Source organism: Schistocerca cancellata, unplaced genomic scaffold, assembly GCF_023864275.1.
Source record: "Schistocerca cancellata isolate TAMUIC-IGC-003103 unplaced genomic scaffold, iqSchCanc2.1 HiC_scaffold_1148, whole genome shotgun sequence".
Lineage (NCBI taxonomy): Eukaryota > Metazoa > Arthropoda > Insecta > Orthoptera > Acrididae > Schistocerca > Schistocerca cancellata.
Window position 1 is genome coordinate 2567425 of NW_026047147.1, and position 12629 is coordinate 2580053.

Below are 12629 nucleotides of genomic sequence, written 5' to 3' on the forward strand. Positions count from 1 at the left end.
GAAAGCAACTGCTGGGAGGGAACCCACGACCCCTTACGTCGGTCCAGTAGTCAGGACTCTGTAGAGGACACGGCAGTCAGATACTGTCTCAACACGAGCTGAGAGGTCACTGGGAAGGTCTTGAAAAAAGTGTAGTAATTGGTGTGGTAGGGTCTTCTCTCGCATTATGAGATGCAGTACCCACTCTTTACATGACGAATAGTACAGTGTTTCCAGCTGATGCAAAAGTTTATGAACGTGGCTTTTCTGGAACGAAATTTTTCAGACAGGACTATGACGTCAACAGTTTTGTGCGGTGATCCACAGTGTTGGCCTTACACTGAAGCGGCGGAAATTAAACTTGGTATTTGACCCTACAGTAACTGCAGCTTACGGGGATGACGTTTTGGTATTCGGTTATTTTGCGCCGTTGTATTGTAAGAAATTGCGCAGGTATATCGAGTGTTGGGTGGCCTTTTTTGCTTTGGACGTAAGTTTCAATACAAAGTGAGCAAATGTGGCACCAAAGCGCGGATAGTATGAAACCGGATACGGCGACTGCTCAGTGTGTTCTGCCTCAGCCAATCACAGCACGGATGACACCATCTTATTACGAACTGTTAAAAATTACTACCGCTTACTGCAAAAGCTGCTGCTGCAAAATAAACATTTCGACCGTCGTACTTTGCGCAGTACATAGGAGCAGACAGAAAATTTTAAGCTCTTGCGTGGACACCAGGGCAGCAGGCAGTCAACTGATACGCTATAAGATGAATGGCCAGATCATGCGAATTAATTACGTTATGTACTTGTGACCTATGAGCTTCTCGGTTAAGACTGAAACCAAAATAACTACGGAAAATACAGGCGATGACGTAGGGAGAAGCGAGCGACGGAGTTGTTTATTAGTTAGGCAGCGCTCTGTCGCAGTAAGCGTTGCGTGTGCTCGCTTCTCGGAAAAGGGAATGAAACGCTGCACGAAGCGCCAAGGTCGTGGCTTGCGGCTTTCGTTGCTGGTGGAGGACGGGGGGGGGGGGGTCACGTGACCTGAGAGCCGCTGCCCCGGCCCGCCCCGCCGGCTGTGGGACGGCGAGGCGGCGCTCAGTCGCTTTCCCACGGCAGGGCGGGCGGGTGTGCGTGTGGGCGCAGCAGCAGGCGGGGACGGCGCGCAGTCGCCCCGTGCTGTCTGAAGAGTGCAAGATTTGTGCGCAAAAAATGTTGCAACTGATGCCGGTACTAATAGTTGAGTTCAGTATAAAGAGCGGCAAAGTACAGACAGCTGTTATAATTGACAGCATGTACTCAGTTTAATCTCAAAACAAACAAATTTTCTCGTTGTAGTGATCTGAAAAGGCAGCAACATGCATTTCACATCTCATTTAGGTGCAATAAACTCAGCTTGCTACTAAGTGACAGAATAGAAATGAAAGGAAATTACTTGCTCCCTCAGACACGGCCTCACGCGAAACAAATTTTACTGCACGCAACTTCCTGGCAGATTAAAACTGTGTGCCGGGCCGAGAGTCGAGAACTCGGGTCATTTGCCTTTCGCGGGCAAGTGCTCTGCTGCGGAAGTACAGCTATGAGGAGGTGTTTTGAGTTGTGCTTCGGCAGCTCAGGTAAGCCGGCACGGTAGCTCAGCGTGTTCGGCCAGAGAGCTGTTTGGCCCCCGCAATAAAAAAAACTGAGTCCAAGGATCAACAAACGAACCTGACCGAATCTCATGTGACGCAGTGACGTACACAACGATCAACAACGAACAAAACGCAAAAAAAAGTGGTAGAGCACTTGGTCGCGAGAGGGAAAGGTCGGGAGTTCGAGCCTCGGTCGGGCACCCAGTTTTAATCTTCCAAGAAGTTCAATATCAGTGCACACTCTGGAATTTCACTCTGGAAATTTTGTTCCATGTTTAGAAGTGAAACTGTGACTGAAAGTACTCTGGTGAAGTAAGTAGGATACTTCGGACTCCGTCTTGGCTAAATAAAATTCGTTTATATCGACAAGCCTACATCAAACTACAAATGGCCCACATCGTCTGTACAAGCCTCTTACAAATAGCTACGTAGGTGAACCTATGGCGTTAACTAAGGCGCCTCAAACGACTTCTGGAGGCAACAAAATTTTATTCTCAGTATTTCGCGCTGTTATCGGGCGAATTTAAAAGTTCTGTCGTAAACTGCTCGCTAAGAGGTAGAAACTTGTGTTTAAAGCCCTCTTACAGCGAGACAAGTATTACGCTGAACGAGACAGATACGGAGATTGCCATCGCATCTCGTGGAGCCCAAATAACCCACGATACGTTCATCGATTGTCTGGGAATGACAGCACTTGGCAACTTGCAACAAAGTTTGAACATTATCTCAAACCTTCTCAAAAGTTTCTCTCGCTTCCATGCATAACGTCAAATATTCGAGACAGTGGCGCATTTGTAAAGTAATCGATTACACGTGTAGTATAAGTGCGAGTTGTAGTCTTGACAGAATCGGGCGTGGCGTGGGGTTTATATTGGTTGTGACTTGTGAGACCTCTGCACTGTACCTCATGCCGCTGTAGGACTTTCAGCAAACTCGCAAGTCCAACACCTAAGTCTGTATGTACGTGCCGGCAAGCCGCGTGGCAGTGTGTGGCAGAGGGTACTCTGGTACCACTGACTGCTCCCATCCGCCTTGGCTGTGCCGCTCGCGAGTGGTACGTGGCTGGCGTCATCGGCGCTAAGCCCGTGTCTAGGCTGCAGTTTCTCGAATTTTCTCGTCTCGCTCATTTCACTGCAGGCCTGAAAGCGTCGAGGAGACACGCTTGCACTGCGGCACTGCGGTTTGTCGGCAGGAAGCGGTTTCCTTCAGATCGTATAAATAATATAATTGTTTGCATGCTGGGATACTTTGACAACACGAATTGTACGGTTTTGTGGTGAATGTGGTTCGTCGATTGGCGGCCAGCGTCCTCTTTCCTGCTCCACGCTTCGGCAGTGCGTTCCTGCCGCCACCGAGTCCACGACACTCCCACCAGAGCCCCGCTGGTGCCAGCCCTCCCGCTGCTGAGGAAGGGCCGTCTTTAGGCCTGGGCGCGGACTGAGGCGCGACACGACGCTACAGCGCGACGCGCACGAATCACGCGTGTTCAACGCATGTCGAGACGCGTGCACGTGTTTTGCACGCGCCGGCTGACGGCGCTCCACGCTGACAGAAACGAAGTGGGCGCGCACACTGTACTCTTTCTCAAACGATTTTACAGAAACTACTCAGTAACATTATTTCATTTTTTACTTGCTTGTTGCGTTATATGGCAGCTTCGTGGCCAAGTGCCCATCATCTCGCTAATGGTCGTACTTATTGCGGTATACACATTATAGTAAGACGCTACGCAAAATTCGAAAAGCCTGCAATGAAAAATAAGGGTCGCTATGATTTTGCGTTTGGGTACACCATATGTTGTTGCGTTTGAAATTTAGCCAACATGTTGAATTTTTGTTTAGACTTGGGAGGAGGTCTCTATCTGCCTCCGATCTCGAGAAAACGGATCCTATGTAGCGCGCTCACTTCCAACCTCACGCCCGCGAGAATGAAATACTCGCAACATCTCTCGTATCTCCTTTTTTTGACTCCATTGGTACTAATTTCTTCAGTTATCGACAGCTACCGAAACAAGATTTTGCTAGTTGTTGTTGTTGTTGTTGTTGTTGTTGTTGTTGTGGTCTTCAGTCCTGAGACTAGTTTCATGCAGCTCTCCATGCTACTCTATCCTGTGCAAGCTTCTTCATCTCCCAGTACCTACTGCAGCCTACATCCTTCTGAATCTGCTTAGTGTATTCGTCTCTTGGTCTCCCTCTACGATTTTTACCCTCCACGCTGCCCTCCAATACTAAATTGGCGATCCCTTGATGCCTCAGAACATGTCCTACCAACCGGTCCCTTCTTCTAATCAAGTTGTACCACAAACTCCTCTTCTCCCCAATCCTATTCAGTACCTCCTCATTAGTTACGTGATCTACCCATCTAATCTTCAGCATTCTTCTGTAGCACCACATTTCGAAAGCTTCTATTCTCCTCTTGTCTAAACTATTTATCATCCATGTTTCACTCCCGTACATGGCTACACTCCATACAAATACTTTGAGAAACGACTTCCTGACACTTAAAACTATACTCGATGTTAAGAAATTTCTCTTCTTCAGAAACGCTTTCCTTGCCATTGCCAGTCTACATTTTATATCCTCTCTACTTCGACCATCAGACGTTATTTTGCTCCCCAAATAGCAAAACTCCTTTACTACCTTAAGTGTCTCATTCCTAACCTAATTCCCTAACATTCACCCAACTTCATTCGCCCACATTCCATTATCCTCGTTTTGCTTTTGCTGACGTTCATCTTACACCCTCCTTTCAAGACACTGTCCATTCCGTTCAACTGCTCTTCGAAGTCCTTTGCTGTCTCTGACAGAATTACAATGTCATCGGCGAACCTAAAAGTTTTTATTTCTTCTCCATGGATTTTAATACCTACTCCTAACTTTTCTTTTGTTTCATTTATTGCTTGCTCAATATACAGATTGAATAACATCGGGGATAGGCTACAACCCTGTCTCATTTTATTTTCCTAGTATGAAAATAAAAATGAAATTTCTTCTCTTATGTTACTACAAACCGACACTGAGGTTTTCGTAAGCTATTGACCTCTGTGATTGCCAGTTACTTGTTTTTTGAGTCACTCTGTTTCAGGATTCTGCCGCAGTAGCTGCTGTGAGATGAGTTTGCGCAAATTACACTGTGTTTTGACAAAGTACAATTAAAATTGTCAACAGAAGTGTGTCCGTTACTCATAAATGGTGACGCTTCTTCGAATGAGAAAAGGTTAACAACTCACACAAAAATTAATTACCAATTATGTTGGAGTTTTGGTCGAATGCCCGTAACCCATTGGTGTCTAACACTGAGGGACTGGACTGGAAACTTACCAAAGGATTTTATTCCTTCTCTTGTCTGAGCAGTATTAAAATAATGACGACCGTTCCTTCAGGCGGAATAACACGCACCTGCCGGATGCTGGTTACTCACCTACGGCTGGGCAAACTGTGTGATAGCGAATGAAATAGTTGTTACTGAGAAAAGGAAAGAATCGATCTGTTGCACAACACACTGGTCAGTGGGTTGCCAGCAGCGGAGGATAATACGGGCGACAGGAATACAGAAGCTGGCCATGTGTGCCTTGTGAGCTGGAGTTAGAAGAACATTGTCATCAAAGTAGATCTGCCTTTGTCAGCAGTACATTTCAACAAATTAAATATATCTAAGCGCCACACTCTTTTAGGATATTCCTACTTTCGTAATAATACGGACCATTTTTTTTTCATTTGTATAATTAGTTTATTAATGCTGAATAATGTGCATGCAACAATTGAAATGCTGTTTCTCATCTTGGCGAGCCAATTGAAACACTGCTATTTCTGACTGCTTTTCGAGTGTTTCTAGCTTGCAGTGGAAATGTAATGTCCACAGGTACATACTATAATGTCTCTTATTACACCTATATCCAAGTAACGACAGTGAAAGCTACGTACTTCATATCTTCGACGTTTTATCAGAAGCAGAAAGAGGTCATACCTGTGGAAATAACGCCTTTTCGACTTCTTGCAGCAGATCGTAGAGATACGTCAGCATTACAGGCAGCAAGTAGCTACCCTTATTTTAATTTCCTGCCTCTTTTCTAAATCACTTGATTTTATAATTATTCCTTAGTTCCTTATTCACTACCCTCAGGATGAATCGTCTATCCCTTCTTACGATCTGAAAACATGGCGGAGGCAGAAGATGATAATGCCAGTGGCTAAGGGCTCACCAGTTACTGAACTGTCCATTGTTCTTGACAAAAGAAGAAACAAACCAAAAGAACTGTAGAGATATTTGCAACTGAAAACTATTATGGAGTAACGTAAATAGATGGAGCTCTTGAACGGCGAAAGACGAAACACTACTCAGTGTTAATAAAATTCGGTATACCATAAGGCTGTATTTTTCGGACGGGCAATACTTCCACCGCCCATACGCGCCATGCCGGGGTGAGCACACGGCAGGACTGCCTTCCTCCCCCCCACCCACACCCCCACCCACGGTGCTCGCGTGACGCGCGTCGCCAGAAACTGTGCCGCAACCACAACGCCGCGCGTCGCGTCCCAGTCGCGTCGCGTCGCAGTTTGCGCGGCCCCATTTGAACCTGAAGTTAGGAAAATGCGCGCTGCGCTGCGTCGCGCCACACGCGCTATATGCGTCTCAATTTGCGCCTAGCCTGGAACCCTAAAAATGAAGTGAACTGACCGGGAGATGACCCCGTTTGGGGTTGCTCGGCCGGTAGGAGAAAGACCACCTGTTTCACTCGAATTTGTCGGTTTGCGCGGCGGTGAAACCGACCGGCAATGATTGTGGCTGAACAAACACCGAGACCCGTAGAGAGGGAAAACACCGACTCAGCCGGGAATCGAACTTGGGACGCTAACCACGAGACAATGGACTGCGGAAACTGCTGCACAAATCGTGAATGCCAGTCTCTGTAGGACACGCTGTGTCACATGCTGTGTGTTAAAGCGGTAACGGACGGCAGAATTTCGAAATATTGACAACGTGTATCAGATATGAGATGAACTACAGTGTCGCATTTTGTGTGTGTGTGTGTGTGTGTGTGTGTGTGTGTGTGTGTGGGAGGGGAGTGAAGATGTAAAAAAAAAAAAAAAAACAGTGCATCAAGTAACGCAGACAAGTAGGAACAGAACGCCCATTCTGCTGCCTTTACTTGTGTAATGTCGCACTCAACATGCGTATCTGGTTCGGGAGCTTTCCTGCATAACAACAAATAATAAAATGAGAAATAAAATCTATGTAGCCAACGTCGAATTTTCTACCCAAATTGGAAGTTACTAAAAGTCCATGTCGATGAAACTTCTTTTCGTGTCGTCTGTGGCTGAAATAAATCCGATGCGATCCGTGAGCGGTACGTGATGCCTGACTCCTTTTGGCGAGCCAGCTGACCGGCGCTGCGCATGCGCACAGGCTCCGCCCCCAGCACAGCCGGCTGCCCTGCCGCTCCCTCTGGGCTGACGCGATGCACGCCGTCTGACACTGCCGGAAAACCGTAACAGCAGTGCAGCGACGTTTTAGAGATCGTTAATCCCTGAAAGTTCTCTTGAGAAATGCTTGGAAAACTTGTTCTCTGCTCCAGATGCCACACATACACTCCTGGAAATTGAAATAAGAACACCGTGAATTCATTGTCCCAGGAAGGGGAAACTTTATTGACACATTCCTGGGGTCAGATACATCACATGATCACACTGACAGAACCACAGGCACATAGACACAGGCAACAGAGCATGCACAATGTCGGCACTAGTACAGTGTATATCCACCTTTCGCAGCAATGCAGGCTGCTATTCTCCCATGGAGACGATTGTAGAGATGCTGGATGTAGTCCTGTGGGACGGCTTGCCATGCCATTTCCACCTGGCGCCTCAGTTGGACCAGCGTTCGTGCTGGACGTGCAGACCGCGTGAGACGACGCTTCATCCAGTCCCAAACATGCTCAATGGGGGACAGATCCGGAGATCTTGCTGGCCAGGGTAGTTGACTTACACCTTCTAGAGCACGTTGGGTGGCACGGGATACATGCGGACGTGCATTGTCCTGTTGGAACAGCAAGTTCCCTTGCCGGTCTAGGAATGGTAGAACGATGGGTTCGATGACGGTTTGGATGTACCGTGCACTATTCAGTGTCCCCTCGACGATCACCAGTGGTGTACGGCCAGTGTAGGAGATCGCTCCCCACACCATGATGGCGGGTGTTGGCCCTGTGTGCCTCGGTCGTATGCAGTCCTGATTGTGGTGCTCACCTGCACGGCGCCAAACACGCATACGACCATCATTGGCACCGAGGCAGAAGCGACTCTCATCGCTGAAGACGACACGTCCCCATTCGTCCCTCCATTCACGCCTGTCGCGACACCACTGGAGGCGGGCTGCACGATGTTGGGGCGTGAGCGGAAGACGGCCTAACGGTGTGCGGGACCGTAGCCCAGCTTCATGGAGACGGTTGCGAATGGTCCTCGCCGATACCCCAGGAGCAACAGTGTCCCTAATTTGCTGGGAAGTGGCGGTGGGGTCCCCTACGGCACTGCGTAGGATCCTACGGTCTTGGCGTGCATCCGTGCGTCGCTGCGGTCCGGTCCCAGGTCGACGGGCACGTGCACCTTCCGCCGACCACTGGCGACAACATCGATGTACTGTGGGGACCTCACGCCCCACGTGTTGAGCAATTCGGCGGTACGTCCTCCCGGCCTCCCGCGTGCCCACTATACGCCCTCGCTCAAAGTCCGTCAACTGCACATACGGTTCACGTCCACGCTGTCGCGGCATGCTACCAGTGTTAAAGACTGCGATGGAGCTCCGTATGCCACGGCAAACAGGCGGACACTGACGGCGGCGGTGCACAAATGCTGCGCAGCTAGCGCCATTCGACGGCCAACACCGTGGTTCCTGGTGTGTCCGCTGTGCCGTGCGTGTGATCATTGCTTGTACAGCCCTCTCGCAGTGTCCGGAGCAAGTATGGTGGGTCTGACACACCGATGTCAATGTGTTCTTTTTTCCATTTCCAGGAGTGTAGTTCGGTTACGGTTCTTCACAGCGGTTGTATAACTGTGTTAGGTCACCCGAAATATACGCAGAATGACTGAACATGTGTCGAGTTGCGGCTTGCGCTAAACTGTAACTACGCAAGTTATAACGGAGCTGGACTTCCGTTTAATTAGGATGTTTACATGAGGCGTGCGCCTAATTTTCCCAGTTACTTTGGGAACGCGTATGTTCCGAGGAATAATGAAAATACGAAAAAATCCAGATACACTTGTAAACGAATTGTTACTGTGCGAATGGTTTTACACAGTAACGAAAGATAAAAGTATGGAATAAATAAACGGCATCAGCCATAAGCTTAGACGGAAAATAACTCGAGATCGGTCACCAGGTCAATTCCTGAGCAAAAATTACTGTACGATTATTAATTAATAAACTCTCTGCATAAAAGGGAATGTCCTGCCCGTCTGACCCATCATCGCCCAGCCCAAACCGAAACTGGAAATCTCCAGGAGGTGCGTGTAAGGAGATTGCGCGAAATTTCGACCCTAAGGGGGTGAAATTGGGATGAAGGATTTTTGAGAAATGTCTCTATTAAGGTAATTTTGGAGCTAGAACTACAAGAACTAGTGTTTGATTTCTCAGTCAGAAAATAAAAAAATACGTGTTTGAGTGTTTCTCGAAATTCAACACCTAAAGGAGTGGAATAGGGGATGAAAATTCTTAAGAAAATATTTCATTGCATTAAAAAGTTTCAAAGCTGCATTTATGAAAGTTGCTGTTTCACCTCTGGGTTAGGTATAAAGAAATATTTGTCACGGTATGGAACTTCTAACCTCCCCCGTGACATTTGAAAGACAATGTTTAAATATAAATGGAGCAAAGTGTAACCTCCCCACAAAAATGTTAAGTCAATTCAACAAAAAATGAATGAAATCTCAGCTGATATGAATTCAATAAAAAATGAAATCTCAGTGACAATGAAAACACAAATAGACCGAAATGTCGATCTTTAGGCCCTGATTAAACTCAAATTCTTACCTCAGTAATACGGCATCTGCTCTTATTTTTCGCATAGCTTGGAGGAAATGCATCGCAAATATATATATATTTTTTTAATTTAAGGGAGACTTTTCTTTAAGGAAATGCAAGGAAAATATTATTTCAAAAAGGGATTCTTTGTTTTGTTAAAATGCTTGGTCTGAAAACAAAATTATTATTGGGGCGATTCTTGAACAAATTAATTACACTTAAGATCCATTACATTATCAGATGTGCGCAAAGCTGCTTCATTACCTTATTTAAAAAATTTACCTCGTCCTGAATCTCGACCATAGAGCCATGTCGACGCCCGCCGACTCCTCACACACAACTGCTAACTCGCAACAGCAACTACATGCTCTCGCGACTCGCTACGTACCACTACTGCCTCGCAGCAGAACTGAACTCTCGCGCGCTATTACTCTCTCGCAACTGCACTGACTACATGCTCTCTGGTCAGAGATTCTGTGGCTCGCCATCGCTGCCTATGAAACGTACGCGTTTCAAACTTGCTATGGAAATATCTGCAGAGCAACGCAAAAGGCACGATAAAGAAAAACTCTGGACTCCAGCTACCGGCATCGCATTTTGGTCAAAACTACATTCGGAAGAGACCATGCTTACACGGCCTTAATTAGCGTGAAAACCTGTAACGGTGTTGCAGTTTGTGCAAAACGTAAAAATCTGATTAAGTTAGAACAAAAAGGTTTCTGCCGGTCGTACAGACCACCCGATCGAAGCGGCAGTCCTTTCTGGACTGCAGTCACGAACCAATCAGGCGAGAACCGAACCAGGAGCTCAGACGTCGAAACACGATTAATAGCACGAGAGAGAAAGTCGGTCGTCAGAAAACCAGGAGAACAGTTTGTGCCGAACATGCGTGTAAAAGTCGACGGTTTGCGAAACTGTTAGCGCATTGAACAACTTTGCGTTACCCACTGTGATGATAGGTGCTACCGATGTCATAAATGAAAATGTTCTCCTGATCTTACACCTCTGGACTACTTTCTGTGGGGTACGTTAAAGATGAATGTGTACCGTGATGTGCCTACAACCCCAGAGGATATGAAACAACGTATTGTGGCAGCCTGCGGCGGCATTACACCAGATGTACTGCGGCGTGTACGACATTCATTACGCCAGAGATTGCAATTGTGTGCAGCAAATGATGGCCACCACAGTGAACATCTATTGGCCTGACATGTCGGGACACGCTCTATTCCACTGCGTAATTGAAAACGGAAACCACGTGTGTACGTGTACCTCACCCCTCATGGTAATGTACATGTGCGTCAGTGAAAAAAACCAATAAAAAGGTGTTAGCATGTGGACGTAATGTGCTGTTCCAGTCTCTCCTGTACCTAAGGTCCATCACCGTTCCCTTTGGATCCCTACGTAATTCGGTGCTCTCCGATACAGACGATCGAACAGCGGAGGAGTGGTATTCAAGCGTCAAGTTTAGGTTACAATATCTCCGGATGTAATTAACATTTTACAATGCAACAAACGGCACTGATTATGTATTTGTTTACATGTTCAGATGTACTGACAAAACTAACGGGGTTCCAACTAAAAAATGTAGTTTTATGTTAAAAAACATAGTTCCGTGCATTTTTTTATGGTTTGTGGTAACCAATTACACTAGCCCCTCTCCTCACGTTCGGTCTGTGGAATCGGTTCGTCAGTATTTGATGTGGTTTACGAAATATATCCAGCGGTAACGTTAGGTGACTCACCCTGTATTTATCAACTGTCGCTGGAAACAGATGTGGCTGTCACTCGTAGAAGTATTGTCAGTGACCTGTATGCTGAAACGGCTGCTCCGTGTTGCCGTGTTTCAGAATCGTTCGCAATGGAAGCAGTTAAGGACATCACAGAGACGGTGGCTGTCGACCTGGGGGACCTGCTGGACGCCGGGGACGACGCCATGGTGATACTCGAGGCAGGTGACACTCGGCTGGTGGTGCACAGGGCCGTCCTGGCGGACAGGAGCCCCGTGTTCGCGGCCATGTTCGCCCACGACACCCTCGAGGCCTGCACTGGCGTGGTGAGGATTGCCGACATCGGTGGCCCGGTGCTGAGGGAGCTGGTCTCCTACCTGTACACCCTGCGGGCCCCCCAGCTGTCCGGCACGGCCCCCCAGCTACTGGCCGCAGCGGATAAGTACGGGGCGTCGGGGCTGAAGGCGGAGTGCGAGCGGCAGGTGGCCGCTCAGCTCACCGTGGAGACCGCGGCGGCCGCAGCCACCCTCGCAGTCCGCCACTCCTGCAGTGACCTCAGGCGAGCCGCCATCGAATTTATTAAGGCACGTACCCACGAGGTGATGGCCACTCACGGGTGGGCAGATGCGATGCGGAAGCAGCCGGAAGACTTGATCGAAGTGAGCCGGTTGCTGTACGATCCACCACCTCAAACCAGGTTAGTGTGAGACAACCCACTGATTCGTGTCTCTCGGTTCTAGGTGCGTGTATTTCCAACTGTATAATTTTTCCCACTGAATTTTCGTAGATGTGTGTCTGCTGTAAAATACACCATCATAGACAGTCATTTCACGATAGCTCACAGTGCTATCATTACCCTCGTGTAGCAGTTTCAGTCAACCCCTAAACTGAACAGTGTTCATTACCAGGTATTTTAGCTAACAAAAATCATCAAAGAGCCAGTTTGTAGGCATTATATTAAAGTACATGTATACAGAAAGTGGTTGTTTAGGTTTTAGCATCAACTGTCATGTCAGAGGGTACACTCACTGTGTGAATAGAGCACGAGGCAGACTGCTATGGACACAAAGCTGTATTGCCCAGCACAGGCTCAGGTGCAGTGATGGCTGTAGTTTGCAACCGGCAGCCTGTACTGGTTGCTGTAGGCCTGTTCCCATAAAGTAGTCTCTAAAGTTGTCCATTGCCTGTGTGGCTGATGACAATGAGACACCTTTGAATAGTGCCACACTGCATAAAGATGATGACCGAGTAAGTCACTTACAGCCGACACCTC

At 47.7% G+C, this 12629-nt stretch overlaps 1 protein-coding gene across 1 annotated transcript; it reads left to right on the forward strand.

Annotated features, from left to right (window-relative positions):
* The first annotated feature begins 11487 nt into the window (after positions 1–11487).
* Positions 11488–12063, forward strand: LOC126159852 (speckle-type POZ protein homolog). Its single transcript, XM_049916663.1, has one exon. It carries the CDS (start codon positions 11488–11490, stop codon positions 12061–12063), a length of 576 nt encoding a protein of 191 aa, XP_049772620.1.
* Positions 12064–12629: the final 566 nt, after the last annotated feature.